This window comes from Podarcis muralis, chromosome 2 (assembly GCF_964188315.1).
Source record: "Podarcis muralis chromosome 2, rPodMur119.hap1.1, whole genome shotgun sequence".
Lineage (NCBI taxonomy): Eukaryota > Metazoa > Chordata > Lepidosauria > Squamata > Lacertidae > Podarcis > Podarcis muralis.
The window spans coordinates 3,477,944-3,491,312 of record NC_135656.1 but is presented as its reverse complement, the minus strand read 5'-3'; the positions used below and the strand labels follow the sequence as shown (position 1 = coordinate 3,491,312).

Here is a 13,369-nt window from a genome sequence, read left to right as displayed (position 1 = left end):
GTCCCCAACACTGAGTGCGCCTCTCTAAAGTGGTAAAGTCAGACCTGAAGGTTGGGTTGAAGTTCCTGGAAAAGTACAATGGCATTTGCGTGCTGACGAGTTCAGGAATCACCAGGTATGCTTCTGGACCGACAATCAAACGGTTGTCAGTGTCCTGTCAAAGCGATTATCGCACTCTCCTAGAGTGGCAGATCTGTCCCGGACCTTTGTCCTTTTGTGCTTAGAATTAAACATCTATTTCTCTACCAAATTTACCCCTAGGGTTAACAATGACATCACAGATGCTCAGGCGCAGCAAATTGCCACAGCCATTCCGGGTGCACCTTTGGAGCCTTGGGAATGTGATGTCCTGAAGGGAGTATTAGCTTCAGGAGCCCCGTCCACGCTTAGATCTTATGGAGTTCCAAGGCAAATTTATAAATAAATAAATAAATAATAAATGAATAAATGAATAAATGCTAGGCTTGACACACCTCAAGGCAAATTAGTAAATCCTAGGCTTGACACACCTCCTACCAAGGCTGAAGCTCTGCAATACTTGGTACATTGGAGGGTGCTGGGTCGTGTTTTGTTGTAAGCCGCCCAGAGTGGCTGGGGAAACACAGCCAGATGGGCGGGGCACAAATAATAAATTATTAGTATCTGAAGAAGTGTGCATGCACACGAAAGCTCATACCAAGAACTAACTTAGTTGGTCTTTGGGGTGCTACTGGAAGGAATTTTTTTATTATTCCTATTATTATTGTTGTTGTTGTTGTTGTAGGGCTGGCGCAGGCTGCAGCCTCCTAAAAGTGATGGTAGAAGGCCCTTATGACATTCTATGCCAATTCCAAAATAAATAAATAATTAAATAAAATTAAAATTATAATAATAAAATAAAATATGGAGTATCTGTTGGTCCGAGGACAAGGCCCGGTTATTTTCAGCTGCATACTCCATTGCATTTGGCGCTATGCGCATTGGCGAAGTGGTTTGTAAGGGCCAACCAGAATCCGCTGCCTGGGGTTAGTTTGAGAGACCTGACCTTGTTCAGATCCAATTTAGTCCTGCATGTCCAATGTTCCAAAAACGATCAGCAGTAAAGGACACTAAACATTTCATGTACGTGAGACCAACCGTCTCAGGTCCATTTCTTATACATTTGGTTGGCTCCCGCCTTGCATGGCATCAGTCCACGTGCATTATGCAAAGGGTGATTGCTGCCTGCGGTTTATCCTCAGCTGAATTCGTGGCTAACTCCTTTAGGATTGGGGCCGCCACCACAGCACTGCATTTGCGACTCTTAGCTGAAAGGATGAAGGACTTGGGGGCAGTGGAAGTCTGATGCATTTAAGGGATATATTCGTAAGACCTTGTGATTGTTCACAGTATACTTGACCTGGCTTCGTTACCTTCTTTTGCTTTCAGGTGACGTTGTGGTGCACATTTGGATTATAGGCCCTGCACTGTCCCTGCACTGTCCACCGGGTTAGAAACCATGCCGTTAACAGGGACCCTATGGTGCAGGAGCTATGAGGGCGCGCATCTGGATAATCGGGCACAGCATTGTGCATTGGGCCAGGGTCTGCGCCATCAATTCCGGTCTCGGGCCGCACCTTAAACTACATCAATATATCATGGATCTCTCGGAGGGAAATGCACTGGGCCGGAATGTTGCCTGCAATTAGGGCCAGAGCGGCAGCGGTGGGCCCCCCCAGATGCTTGGGTTATCCAATTAGGCGAAAAGGATTCAGTTTACAGAAAGGCAGTCGACTTGATGTGGCATATCTTTAGTGACTTTGAGGAACTTAAGGCCTCTTATCCAAACATCACCATTCTTGGGGCCTTGGTGATGGAAAGCCAGGTTTGGGGAGAGAGCAGGTGCCCGATAGCCACAAATAGGGCTAGGAAAGCCTTGGATCGGGCGGTGGTGCCTAAGGCCTCTTATCCAAACATCACCATTCTTGGGGCCTTGTTGATGGAAAGCCGGGTTTGGAGAGAGAGCAGGTGCCCGATAGCCACAAATAGGGCTAGGAAAGCCTTGGATCGGGCGGTGGTGCGTAAGGCCTCTTATCCAAACATCACCATTCTTGGGGCCTTGTTGATGGAAAGCCGGGTTTGGAGAGAGAGCAGGTGCCCGATAGCCACAAATAGGGCTAGGAAAGCCTTGGATCGGGCGGTGGTGCGTAGAGTGGCAGCCCTGGGTGGGTGGGAGGCCCTCTACCGGCTTGATGGCGTGCATCTTTCAGATGTGGGAAATGACATGTGGCTTACTGATATAGCAAAGGGGGTAAGAGATTGGTTTCAGGCATGAGAGTATTGGCGGTGAGCGATTGCTCGTGTGGCGGTAGGCATTGGTAAGAAGGGGTTAAGAGGATGTGGGGGGGGAGGAACGCCATCACCTCCCCCCAGTGAGCGAAGGGTGGTCCGTTAAAGGTCTCCGGGGGGTGTGGCCCTGTCCGAAGCCTATGGAGGTGAGGGCCAAAGGCACGCCCCAGAGCGGTGACCCGGGGGAGCTCCTAGTCGACGTGCCTTGGCGGGAGACTCCCCCGATTTAGAGTTAACCCTTCCCTGTGTCTCCAGCAAATGGGCTGGAGCCGGATAGTCGTTAGGACCAATGCCTAAGCCAATGCCTCTCATTCCTGAATTCAATAAAGTTGTGGCCTAATTCGCCCATTTAACCTTAAACTATGGTGTCTCGTGTCTTTATTTATCCTGGTGGGGGGCGGGAACTCGCCACGCAACTACACCCCCGGGCTAGGTAATCCCTTCACAGATTTACCCTCCCCCCTCCAGGTGTATTGTTTTCCCCACCAAATCCCACCACTTGCCTACCACTTCTGTGGTGACAGGTAGTGATGTTATTGCACCGCAGGTACGGTTGTTTTCCCACCGCTACCACCAATTTCGTGGCGATCACACAGGGCCCCCGGACATTTGACAGTCTATTGACCCTGTGCCACCATTGTGATTGCTTTCTTTCTTTTTCTTTTTTTGCAAATACTTTTTATTGAGTTTTTTCACAAACGAAATAAAACAATCTTTTACAGTCATCATTTTATGTCATCTTATTTACACTGTGTATATTCACGCCCAGACTTCCTTCCTTCCCAGCTGCGGTTTTCTTAATATATATCTTCTCTTACAGATTCTTATTAACTTCTATACACATCACAGGATTTATGTTTACCCTGCTGTAGTTTTTAAACTTCTACAGTTAATTCTTATGTATGCCACAAATTTACCCCATTCTTCTTCAAACTTTGTCCCTTTTTGGTCCCAGATTTTATACGTCTTTTTAGCTAATTCTGTGTATTCAAAAAATTTAGCCTGCCATTCCATAACCGTTGGGGTCTCCTGTGACTTCCACTTTTGAGCTACAAGGATCCTAGCTGCTGCTGTAGCATATTGGAATAATTTATGATCCTCCTTTTTTACTTCCTCCCCTATTATCCCTAATAAAAAAGCCCCCAGTTTTTTCGGCAATGTATACTTAAAAAGCTTCTTCAATTCATTATATATTAAGTCCCAAATTTTTTTTTATCTTTTCACACTCCCACCACATGTGGCCACCACTGTGACACACAGAGTCCAGACAGTTGTTAACATTAACAAATGATCAAGTTTATTATTAAATGCAGGAACAAGCGTATGGTTTCAGTTTATTTTTCTCTTGTCAGTTGCTTCATCTTAGTTCCTAACAACTCCAAACTGATTATTCCAACTACCGGTATCTATCTGACTCCACCTAACAATTCCTCTCACTCTCTCACAATACAACTTGACCAACCCACGGCCTATTTCTCCCTCTTCCTTCTCCAACTCCCAAACCTCAACTGACTTTCAAAACCTCCCACTCTAACTTTTACTCCCCCCTTGCATTCTCACTGGCCAATCACATCACACCCATTTTAACCCTTTCCTTATGACCCATCCTAAGAGGCAAATGCCACAGCCATACACCCCAAAGGTCACCTGAAGGACATCAAAGCCCACCTGATGTCCCCAAACATACGATTATACATGTGATTCCCTTCAACCATAAAGACTAAACTAGCAGATCCAGATCCACGCAGATCGCTCCATACACGCATGGATCTCCATGGATCAGGATCTGATAGTTTGGTTTTGGGACTTCAGGTGGGCTTTGAGGTCCTTCAGGTGAGGAGGCCTCTTTTTTAGGACTAGTATTTATTTATTTATTTATTTAAGATTTTGTTTGCTTGTGTTTGCTTGTGTTCCTTTGGTGGTGAGAGAGGTTGGGGTTGGCCTAGGGTGTGGTTATTCCTTTGTAGTTGGCTGTGGTGGTCTTTGTTTTCATGTGTGAGTGGGGTGGGCGGGTGTTTTGGATCAGCAACAAATCTACTTATTCCAAGACCTCCCTTAAAGCAGTAGTGGATCACCATGAAGAAGGCGCCACCACCGAGAAGGCCTCTGCCTGGTTCCCTGTGACTTGGCTTCTCGCAGGCGTCTCCTTTGTTTTTCCTTCTAGCGGCTGCTGAAAAGCTTTGATTTCACCCCCGGAGGCGCACTCCATTGCCTCTCAAAAGAGATGCCCACAACTTCCCAGAGAACTCTGGGAATGGTAGTGCTGGGACTACAGCACTACAGCTCCCAGAATCCTTTTGGGGGAAGCGTTTCAAGGCACCATATGGCTTTTAAGTGGATGTTGGGCGTGTAACGTCAGCTGTCATGCGTTCCCCATCCACTGGATGTCAGGATTTCCTAACAAAAACCTCCCAAACAAAGCCACACTCCTTTCTACCCCCTAAAAAAATACCATCAACTGAAGAAAATGTGGTTTATCTGCTGATATGATTGGTACAACATGAAGTGGGTGTCGGAATTGTAGGCGAGAGAATCGTAGAACGGAAGAGTTGGAAGGGACCCCATGGGTCATCTAGTCCAACCCCCAGAAATGAGGGAATCAAGAAGGGTCAAAAGTGAGAGAAGGGACCCAATATTTGTCCGAATGGACCCAATGATAATAGAAAATATGCTTTTAAAAGAATAGAATTGAATGCCAGCTCTTTCATTCCATGCACATTTTTGAAAGGGGGGTGGGTGGGTGGAAAGAGTGAATTCATCACCAGGGGCAACCAAGTCCTGGCAATTCACTGCTTGTGTTTATTTAACATTTGAAGATGCCTTCTTGCTTCAACTTTGGGTTTTGGGGGGTTTTATTTTTTATACAAGATAAAAACACAAATAAATAAATAAGACAACAATAATAGTTTAGTTAGACCCCGCCCATCCGGCTGGGTTTCCCCCTCTTTTAATTCAAATAGAGCATTAGAGTTCTGATATAAAAGAGGGAAGATAAGTTGCAGCTAAGGGTGGAAAAGAAAAAAACATCCTAGGAAGTGGGATGGGAAGCAGATAATAGAAAAGGGGGGGGGGGACTTACTATGTAACGAATCCTGATGTGCAATTTGTGGAATTTCAACAACGACAAAAACAACCCAACAAAATACTTAATAAAAACAAGAACAGAAAGAAAGCAAAGCAATCCCTACCCCTAATTAGGTATTATCCAGATTAAAAGCAAAAACTAAAGGACACAACTAATTCAAACCCATTCATTCCAATAGGCTTTCTCTGAGTAGAATCTCACTGCATTGTCACTACTACAACTCCTTGCATTACAGTGTTTGCGTAATTTAAAAAAAGAGAGAGAGATTTGTTCTGAAATCCACTGAGGAGGCATGTGTTGGTGTTATTTTAAGAAACCAAATCATAATCTTTGTTTTAATTTTTTGCCATCCTATATATTCTCGCCTTGCGCAATTAACTTATCCTCCCATCTATTTTCATTATATAAAAATAATTTATCTCCTTAATCTCATAAATTCCAATTATGGGTTGGTTATTTAGTTAGTTCTTCATGGAAATTTTGAAGCTGTGTGCAGGAGGAAGTTGGGTGGGAAAAGGGATGAGGCTCCTTTAAATGAAGAGAGAGAGAGAGAGAAAGAGAAAGGGAGAGAGAGGGAAGCAGAACTGTCTCCAAAGAACCAAAAAGGTCACATTTTGTCATGGGCATTTTTCTTTGTGCACAACCAGGGAGAGAAAGGAAACTTTGGGCAATCTCAGAGCCAGAGAATATGGGGCATCTGTGGCCCTCCAGGCTATTATAGACTGCAATGGGGGGCAGTGTGGTTTAGTGGTTAGAGCACTGGACTGGGACTGGAGGTTTCGAATCATGCCCCACAGCCAGGCCATGTTCCTCTGGCCTCATGAGGAGCCTCTTTTGTGGGGCTAGCAAGTCTGGGCCTAAGCCACGTGGGAAGGGTCTTGCAGGGTGCGGCCTTCACGCCCCACAGCCAGGCAAATTTATTTCATACCACACCATGTGGCAGCCATTTTGTGTTTTGCTATGTTCTCATTGATAGCCAATTGGTGGAGTAGCCCATGTAGCACTTTCTCAAAATTGGTCTGGCTCCGTATAAGGCAGCTTCATCTGTGCTTATCATATGAAATACCCCACTTTGTATTTTAATAGGAGCGCAGGATGTTCTGCATTTATATCCTAAGGGGGTGGGGCGAATCTCATGAGCGATATGTTCAAATGTGTTTCTACGCTTGGGGGGCTGCTGTGTCGCTTGTTCCTGAACCTTTTCTTCCTTCCAAATGCCCTGAAGATCCATTGCACACCTTGACTTGCATGAGACCTCCTCTCTCTTATTTGCTCAGTGAAGCAGACCGGGAGAAGGAGGGATGAAGGAAAACAGAAATCCAGCCTGAGAACGGAGGTCCCTGTCAAGAGAATGGCCAAGATCTCCTCAGGTGAGGATGAAAGGGGAGGCAGGGAAAAGTAAAGAGCCCCTGAAAACATCCCCACACGCGGGAAGAACTTGTCGGCCAGACCCCTGCGCAGAACTGTATCTGCGTGAAGACGGTCAGCACTTTTCTCTTGGATGGGTGTCACTGAGCAGAGGTTTCAATGGAGATGGTGTATCCTGATTAAGTGGGGGAAACAGTACGGGAGAGCATTTGGGCGTGGAGGATGTCATGCAGATACAGAACTGGACTTGCGTATTTGACGGGGTGAGCTCCCGTTGCTCGGTCCCTGCTCCTGCCAACCTAGCAGTTCCAAACCACGTCAAAGTGCAAGTAGATAAATAGGTACCGCTCCAGAGGGACGGTAAATGGTGTTTCTGTGCGCTGCTGTGGTTTTGCCAGAAGCGGCTTAGTCATGCTGGCCACATGACCCAGAAAAGTTTTCTGTCGACCAGCGTCGGCTCCCTCGGCCAGTAAAGCCAGATGAGTGGTGCAACCCCAGAGTCGTTTGCGACTGGACTTAACTGTCGGGGGTCCTTTACCTTTTTAAAAGCACTGCACATTGCCACGTGGATGTGAAAGTGCTTCATCTTATCAATGGTCACACCTCCTGAAATGAATGGATGACTCTAATGCTCCATTTGCTGCACAACTAGACCTAATGGTCAGGGGTCCCTTTACCTTTACCTATGTTCTAAGATATTTAAAATAGTCAAGAAGATGACAGCTTTTAATTCCTCCGAATTTGATATCACTTTAGATTTTTAAAGGCTGGCTCCCAAAGTTATTTCAGGTGAAATACATGGATTTAGGCCCATTGCTTGGCCGAATGTTAACCACACACACACACACACACACACACACACACACACACACTTCAGTGGAAACTGCATGCAGCTGAGCAGCTCACATTCGGAGCATCAACACAGAAAGGAACAGAAAGAAAGCAACACAAATATTTTGACGGAAGTGTCTTAGGAAAGCGATTTTAAATCATGGACACCTAGGTTCTGAAAATGGTATTGCCTGGATTATTGTGAGTGATGGGGTCCCATGGCACAAACTCCATGTGGTCCCAGTGCAAAGGAAAAGAGCTAAGATCTTCTCCCTTACTATAACGTCCAAACAAGATGGGATGGGGAAGAAGAATGATAGGTTTGTAAGGAGTCTTCAATAATTTTGCCAAGGAAATTCTCATGCTATTAGCCTTTCTTGTACATGGAGATCCTTTATGAAATGCATTCAGGCCCATCAAACAAATCTGTACTGAGATACACATACTGTATCACCAGTTTTACTGCTGGAACTGCTCTGATTCTGACTTCAGGAAGAACGTGTTTTAACTGCACAGTGTCCTGGAATAGACACTCTGCATTGGGAAAGAAGGGAAGTGAGTTCCCTCCCATTTCCCACTTTCCTGATGTTCCAAATGACCAGTACCCTGGAGTTATGATTTGTGTTGTTGTCAGGATTCTAACTGGCCTGTAACTGACCTAAGAATTCTGCAGAGCAGTTGCTGCTGTGGCTGGCTGGCTGCTCAGGCGAACGTCAGCTCAGTGGTCAACAGCTCCGTCTTCTTGAGGCTCAGGAGCACCTAGCAAAGACCTGCTCTGTTCCTGGCACACTAGACTCTAGCTGAGGAAGGCATTTCACGTAAGTTTATGGGTTAAACATTCCTCACTATGCCATCAGGTGTGTTTAGGCTCAGTGGAAAAGGATAGCTGCAGTAGCAGATAGCAGAGCAGTGAATCATGAGCAGCTTCCCATCCACAACAGGTTGCTGAGGTTCTGGCCATTTTCCCAGGAACAATGCAACAGTAGATTAAATCAGTAGCAGTGTGCTGGAAGAAACGATGAGTGTCGGCTTCTCTGGATCAGATGTCTATACCTCACCAGGGGGTGGGAGAGAGCAGGGGAACTCGTTTCTTTTGCTGCTTCTTTCTGTGCATAGAAGGAAGAATGCAGGAGGGAGGATGTCCTTCAATGACTAGACATGCTTGTTATTCCCTCTCTCACTGCATCTTGTCTTCTCTTTTGTTTCCAGGATGTCTGCCAAGGTCTCCCCTGCTCCCCGCCTCTCCAAACCCCCCCTGCGGGTGAAAGACCTGGTGGTCAAATGGCTGAGTGTAGTTTCCAGTCTCCAGTTGTGTGCATTCCTGATGGATATTTTGGCCTGGATGATGTGCATTGCCTCAATAGCCATTGCCAACTGGAGAGTGTGGCGTGTGGAAAACATCAAGGGAATCGGCTCTGGGAACATCTGGATTGGAATCTGGCAGGTCTGTTTTTGGAAAGACCCTTCTAACGACGGCAACGCTTTTTGGCATTGCGAAGACCTCAATGAGCAACATCCAACCCTCCCAAGGGAAATTTTTATTGCCCAAGATTTAATGGCATTAGCTTCCATCATGAATTCAGCGGCCCTCGGATTAATTTCATTTGCTTTGTACAACGTGTTCAAGCCCAGAAAACATAAGGATTTTGTGTTAACCTTTTTTAGCCTTGGAGCTCTGCTGAACTTACCTGCAGGGATACTCGTCCTGATTTCTGTGATATGGAACATGTCTGCTGTCTTACAAAATGGGGAAATTGTCTTCCCAGAAGCTTTTGAATTGCCTCAAATTCCCAGCGAGCAGCATATTGGACCTTCTATTTATCTAGGCTATATCGCTGCGGGTTTCCAGCTGCTGAGTGCAGCATTGGTTGGGATGGAGAGATGTTGCATCAGGACCACCGCAACAGATACATCTCAAATAGAAACTGTGGTGGTGATTACCCCAGGAAGTGGGGTGAAAAGCGAGAGTCTTACTACTTGTTCGAAGTGTGGTTCTCTGCTGGACGTGGTAATTCAAGAGAAATCCTCCGCAGTGGAGATGGAGAAGACCCATGCGGAAGATCTTGTCATTCCAGAGGAATCCTGCGCAGTGGAGATGGAGGAAAGCTGTGCAAGTGATCTTGTCATTCCAGAGGAATCCTGCGCAGTGGAGATGGAGGAAAGCTGTGCAAGTGATCTTGTCATTCCAGAGGAATCCTGCACAGTGGAGATGGAGGAAAGCCATACACCCCAAAGGTCACCTGAAGGACATCAAAGCCCACCTGATGTCCCCAAACATACGATTATACATGTGATTCCCTTCAACCGTAAAGACTAAACTATCAGATGCAGATCCACACAGATCGCTCCATACACGCATGGATCTCCATGGATCAGGATCTGATAGTTTTGTTTTGGGACTTCAGGTGGGCTTTGAGGTCCTTCAGGTGAGGAGGCCTCTTTTTTAGGACTAGTATTTATTTATTTATTTATTTATTTATTAAAGATTTTGTTGATTTACAAAAGTGTGCAATGTCTCTCTCTCATATGTCCCCCCCCCCCATGTAACACTTTTACAAATCATTTTCATTTGTTAAGAAATTAGGAAGAAAAGGGGAAAGAGATGGGTGGGGGTGGGGTGGGGAGGCGATTATTCTATTTTACTTCCTATATGTAGGGTTTGGTGTCAGCGTTGTTTGTGCAGGTTCTTTGCTGTTTGCTTGTGTTCCTTTGGTGGTGAGAGAGGTTGGGGTTGGCCTAGGGTGTGGTTATTCCTTTGTAGTTGGCTGTGGTGGTCTTTGTTTTCATGTGTGAGTGGGGTGGGTGGGTGTTTTGGATCAGCAACAAATCTACTTATTCCAAGACCTCCCTTAAAGCAGTAGTGGATCACCATGAAGAAGGCGCCACCACTGAGAAGGCCTCTGCCTGGTTCCCTGTGACTTGGCTGCTCCCAGAGCTGGGGGGGGGGGCATATTTTTTCCTTGATTTCCCCCTCTGAAAACTAGGTGCGCCGTATGGTTAGGTGCACCCTATTGAGCGAAAAATACGGTAATAATAATTTAGTTAGACCCCGTCCATCCGGCTGGGTTTTCCCCTCTTTTAATTCTAATAGCGCATTAATGTTCTGATATAAAAACCGTTTGTCCTGGAATATCAGTTCTGGGAGGGGGGGGAAGAGCTAAGTGCCTTCATGCCCTGCCTTAAAGCTTCCTTGAATCATCCGTCCGGTTTTTGTGGACATCAGTGCATTGGACTAGAATGGGCTATCGGTCTGTTTGCATGACCCTAAGTAATTGTGAGGTTGGGTAACTTGCGATCTGAACAGCAGTGCCATATCCTAGAAAGTCAAACATCTTTTCTGTTTCTGTGGAATTAAGCTTTACTTAGAATAAGATATACATTCTCCCCAAATCGCAGTCTCCCTCTGTCCTCATCTGCCACAGTCCTCAAAAGTCTGGGTGTCTTTTTCTGTCAACCTTGTGCTTTCCAAACAACTGGCCTCCTCCCAAACCGTAGTGCTTATATACTGGGATGGATCTCCTACACGCAAAATCCACAAGAAGAATTCATTTCCGCAGCATCTATTAACAGCCCCCCCCCCCAAAAAAAATCTCTGAAAATCCCAAAGAGCTCAATATGGTTTCTGGAACCCTGAGAAAGCTGCCGTTCCCAGCACCTTTAACAAACTACATTTCCCAGGATTCTTGGTGGGGGCGCCTTAAATGTACGGTGCGGCTACCAGCGTTGCAAAGCGAAGTTCACAGTCCTAAAAAGAAAGCTGGTTTAAGCAGGAATATAGGTCCCCAATTAAGGGCTGCTTCAGGCAGGAAGGTGGAGAGGCAGTGCGGCCTCGTGGTTAGACTGCCAAACTAGGACCTGGGAGGCACCGGGGTTCAAATCCCCCTCTCGGCTATGAAGCCACATCTAAAAGAGCATGGAAATAAACAAGACCACGAAATGATACAAGCATTTCCCCCCACTTTGCAGCCTCCTTTGAACAGATGTGAGGAGTCTCGGTGTGCCATCCTGCTCAGGGACGGGCGATGTCTGGTTTTCAACGTCAGCCGATGAGCAGGGCTTAAATTCTGCTCAGTTGGGCGGGATTCCAAGCAAACCCCTTCCTGATTCAGAAGCGGGTTTGTCTCCTAAACAGTCCCCCTTCTTCGTTTTAGCAGGGGAATCCAGTCTCATTCAGGCAGGGGGCTGCCTTGAATTTCCTGCTGAAACCCCCAAGTTCTCCAACTCTCTTTTAGCTGAAATCGCAGCTTGATTGAGGAAGGGGGTTTGCATTAGAAGTGGGGCGGGCGGGGAGGGGGAATAGTTTCTAGCAGCAGTACCTCCCCAGGTGTTTTGAGGACCTATTACTAATCAATTGATTGATTTTCTATACAAACCTTTTGCAAATAGATTTTTTTTTTAAAAAAGAAACACAGTAAACCACACATTTCCTGCAGATTATCCCCCATGACCATTGCAAAGCTAATAATAACAACGGTAATAGCAGCGTATTGGACCTTAACTCTGCATAGGAAGGAAACAGGGGTGGGCTGTCTAAAATACTTGTGCCCAGAAAAGGGTGGTGGTGGACAAGAGAGGTTTAGGAGAGAGTGACCCCTTCCCCCATCTTAATCCGCAGCTAAATTTGATGTAAAATGTGCTTTTCTTAAAAAACCAAAAAGCCAGCCACAGGAACAGTGTAAGGAACAATATTTTGGGGGGTGGGGCGATAGCTCCATTAGAAGTTCCACACTGTTAAGGAAAATTCCGGGTTGAGAGACTACTCAACAGCCCAGCTTGTCGGGGTACAGGTCCCCCCCCCCCCCGCAGGTCTTAATGCACGCTCTCCTGCCGTTTTTCAGAGCCTCCTCCAGAGCAGACCCACTAAAGCCTAACTTCGGTGGGTCTACTCCTGTGTAGGATTCAGGTCGCGATAATTGTGCCTTTGCACTTTTGCTTGTTTGGCAAAATGTGTACAAGAGCCACACACGTCTTTAACTTCCTTTAGCTAGTATCAGCAAATACATTAACAAATATTTTATCTTAAGTAAATACACTGCACGCAAAAACCCTAACCCACTGCAAGAATCATTTAAAAATCAATAAATGTTGGCACAACCTAGCCAAACATGCATGTGTATTTACGCACCGCACCCTACAACCTATCTTTGGAGGAGGAGGGGGCAGGGAAGAGAAATAAAACACACACACACACACACACACACACACACACAAATCCTAATTCCCAGATCCTTATTTAGCAACTTGTAAAAGAAGAAAAGACCAAGAAGTTCTTACCTTCAAAAGACGGCGGCTGGAACAGCTTCATTTCTCCTCTCTTTCCTTCCACGCTGAAATAAAAAAAATACCTTTTTGTTTTTTAAATAATTTGTGAAAGGACTGGACAGCAAGACAAAGAAGCTCTAAAACAGGGGTGGCTTCTTTGTGGTCCTCCAGGGTAGGGCTTTTTTCAGCCACAGAAACGGCTGCCATTGCCCTTCTAAGAGAATAAGGGAAGTGCTCATGATGGTTTCCGGCACCTCTTTTCCTAGAAAAACAGCACTGCTCCACGGGTTGATGGTCCAGCTCCCATCAGCCTCAACCGGCATAGCCAGTGATCAGGGATAACGAGAGCTGAAGAGCCTCTGCCACAGAGCAGGATGGCTCAGCTGCAGTCATGAAAGGGTTGCTGTGCAGAACTTAATGGCTGGTGAAATGTTATCCTTTCCAAATGACATGCCAGCCGTTCACGTGAAAGCAAATCTCTCCTAGAACATCTACTTCATCAGTTTAAGTTAATAA

General features: G+C 46.0%; 1 protein-coding gene across 2 annotated transcripts; it reads left to right on the top strand.

Moving 5' to 3' along the window:
* The first annotated feature begins 6,458 nt into the window (after positions 1 to 6,458).
* On the top strand, positions 6,459 to 10,152 carry LOC114590188 (claudin-34-like). 2 transcript variants are annotated; one of them, XM_077923760.1, is made up of 2 exons: positions 6,459 to 6,762; positions 8,801 to 10,150. In XM_077923760.1, exon 2 carries the CDS (start codon positions 8,802 to 8,804, stop codon positions 9,906 to 9,908), a length of 1,107 nt encoding a protein of 368 aa, XP_077779886.1. In that variant the 5' UTR covers positions 6,459 to 6,762; position 8,801; the 3' UTR covers positions 9,909 to 10,150. The 2 variants fall into 2 exon arrangements, with proteins under 2 accessions (XP_077779886.1, XP_077779887.1); XM_077923761.1 differs by lacking the exon at positions 6,459 to 6,762 and adding an exon at positions 7,240 to 8,409 and having other exon boundaries at positions 8,801 to 10,152.
* The last annotated feature ends 3,217 nt before the right edge of the window (positions 10,153 to 13,369 follow it).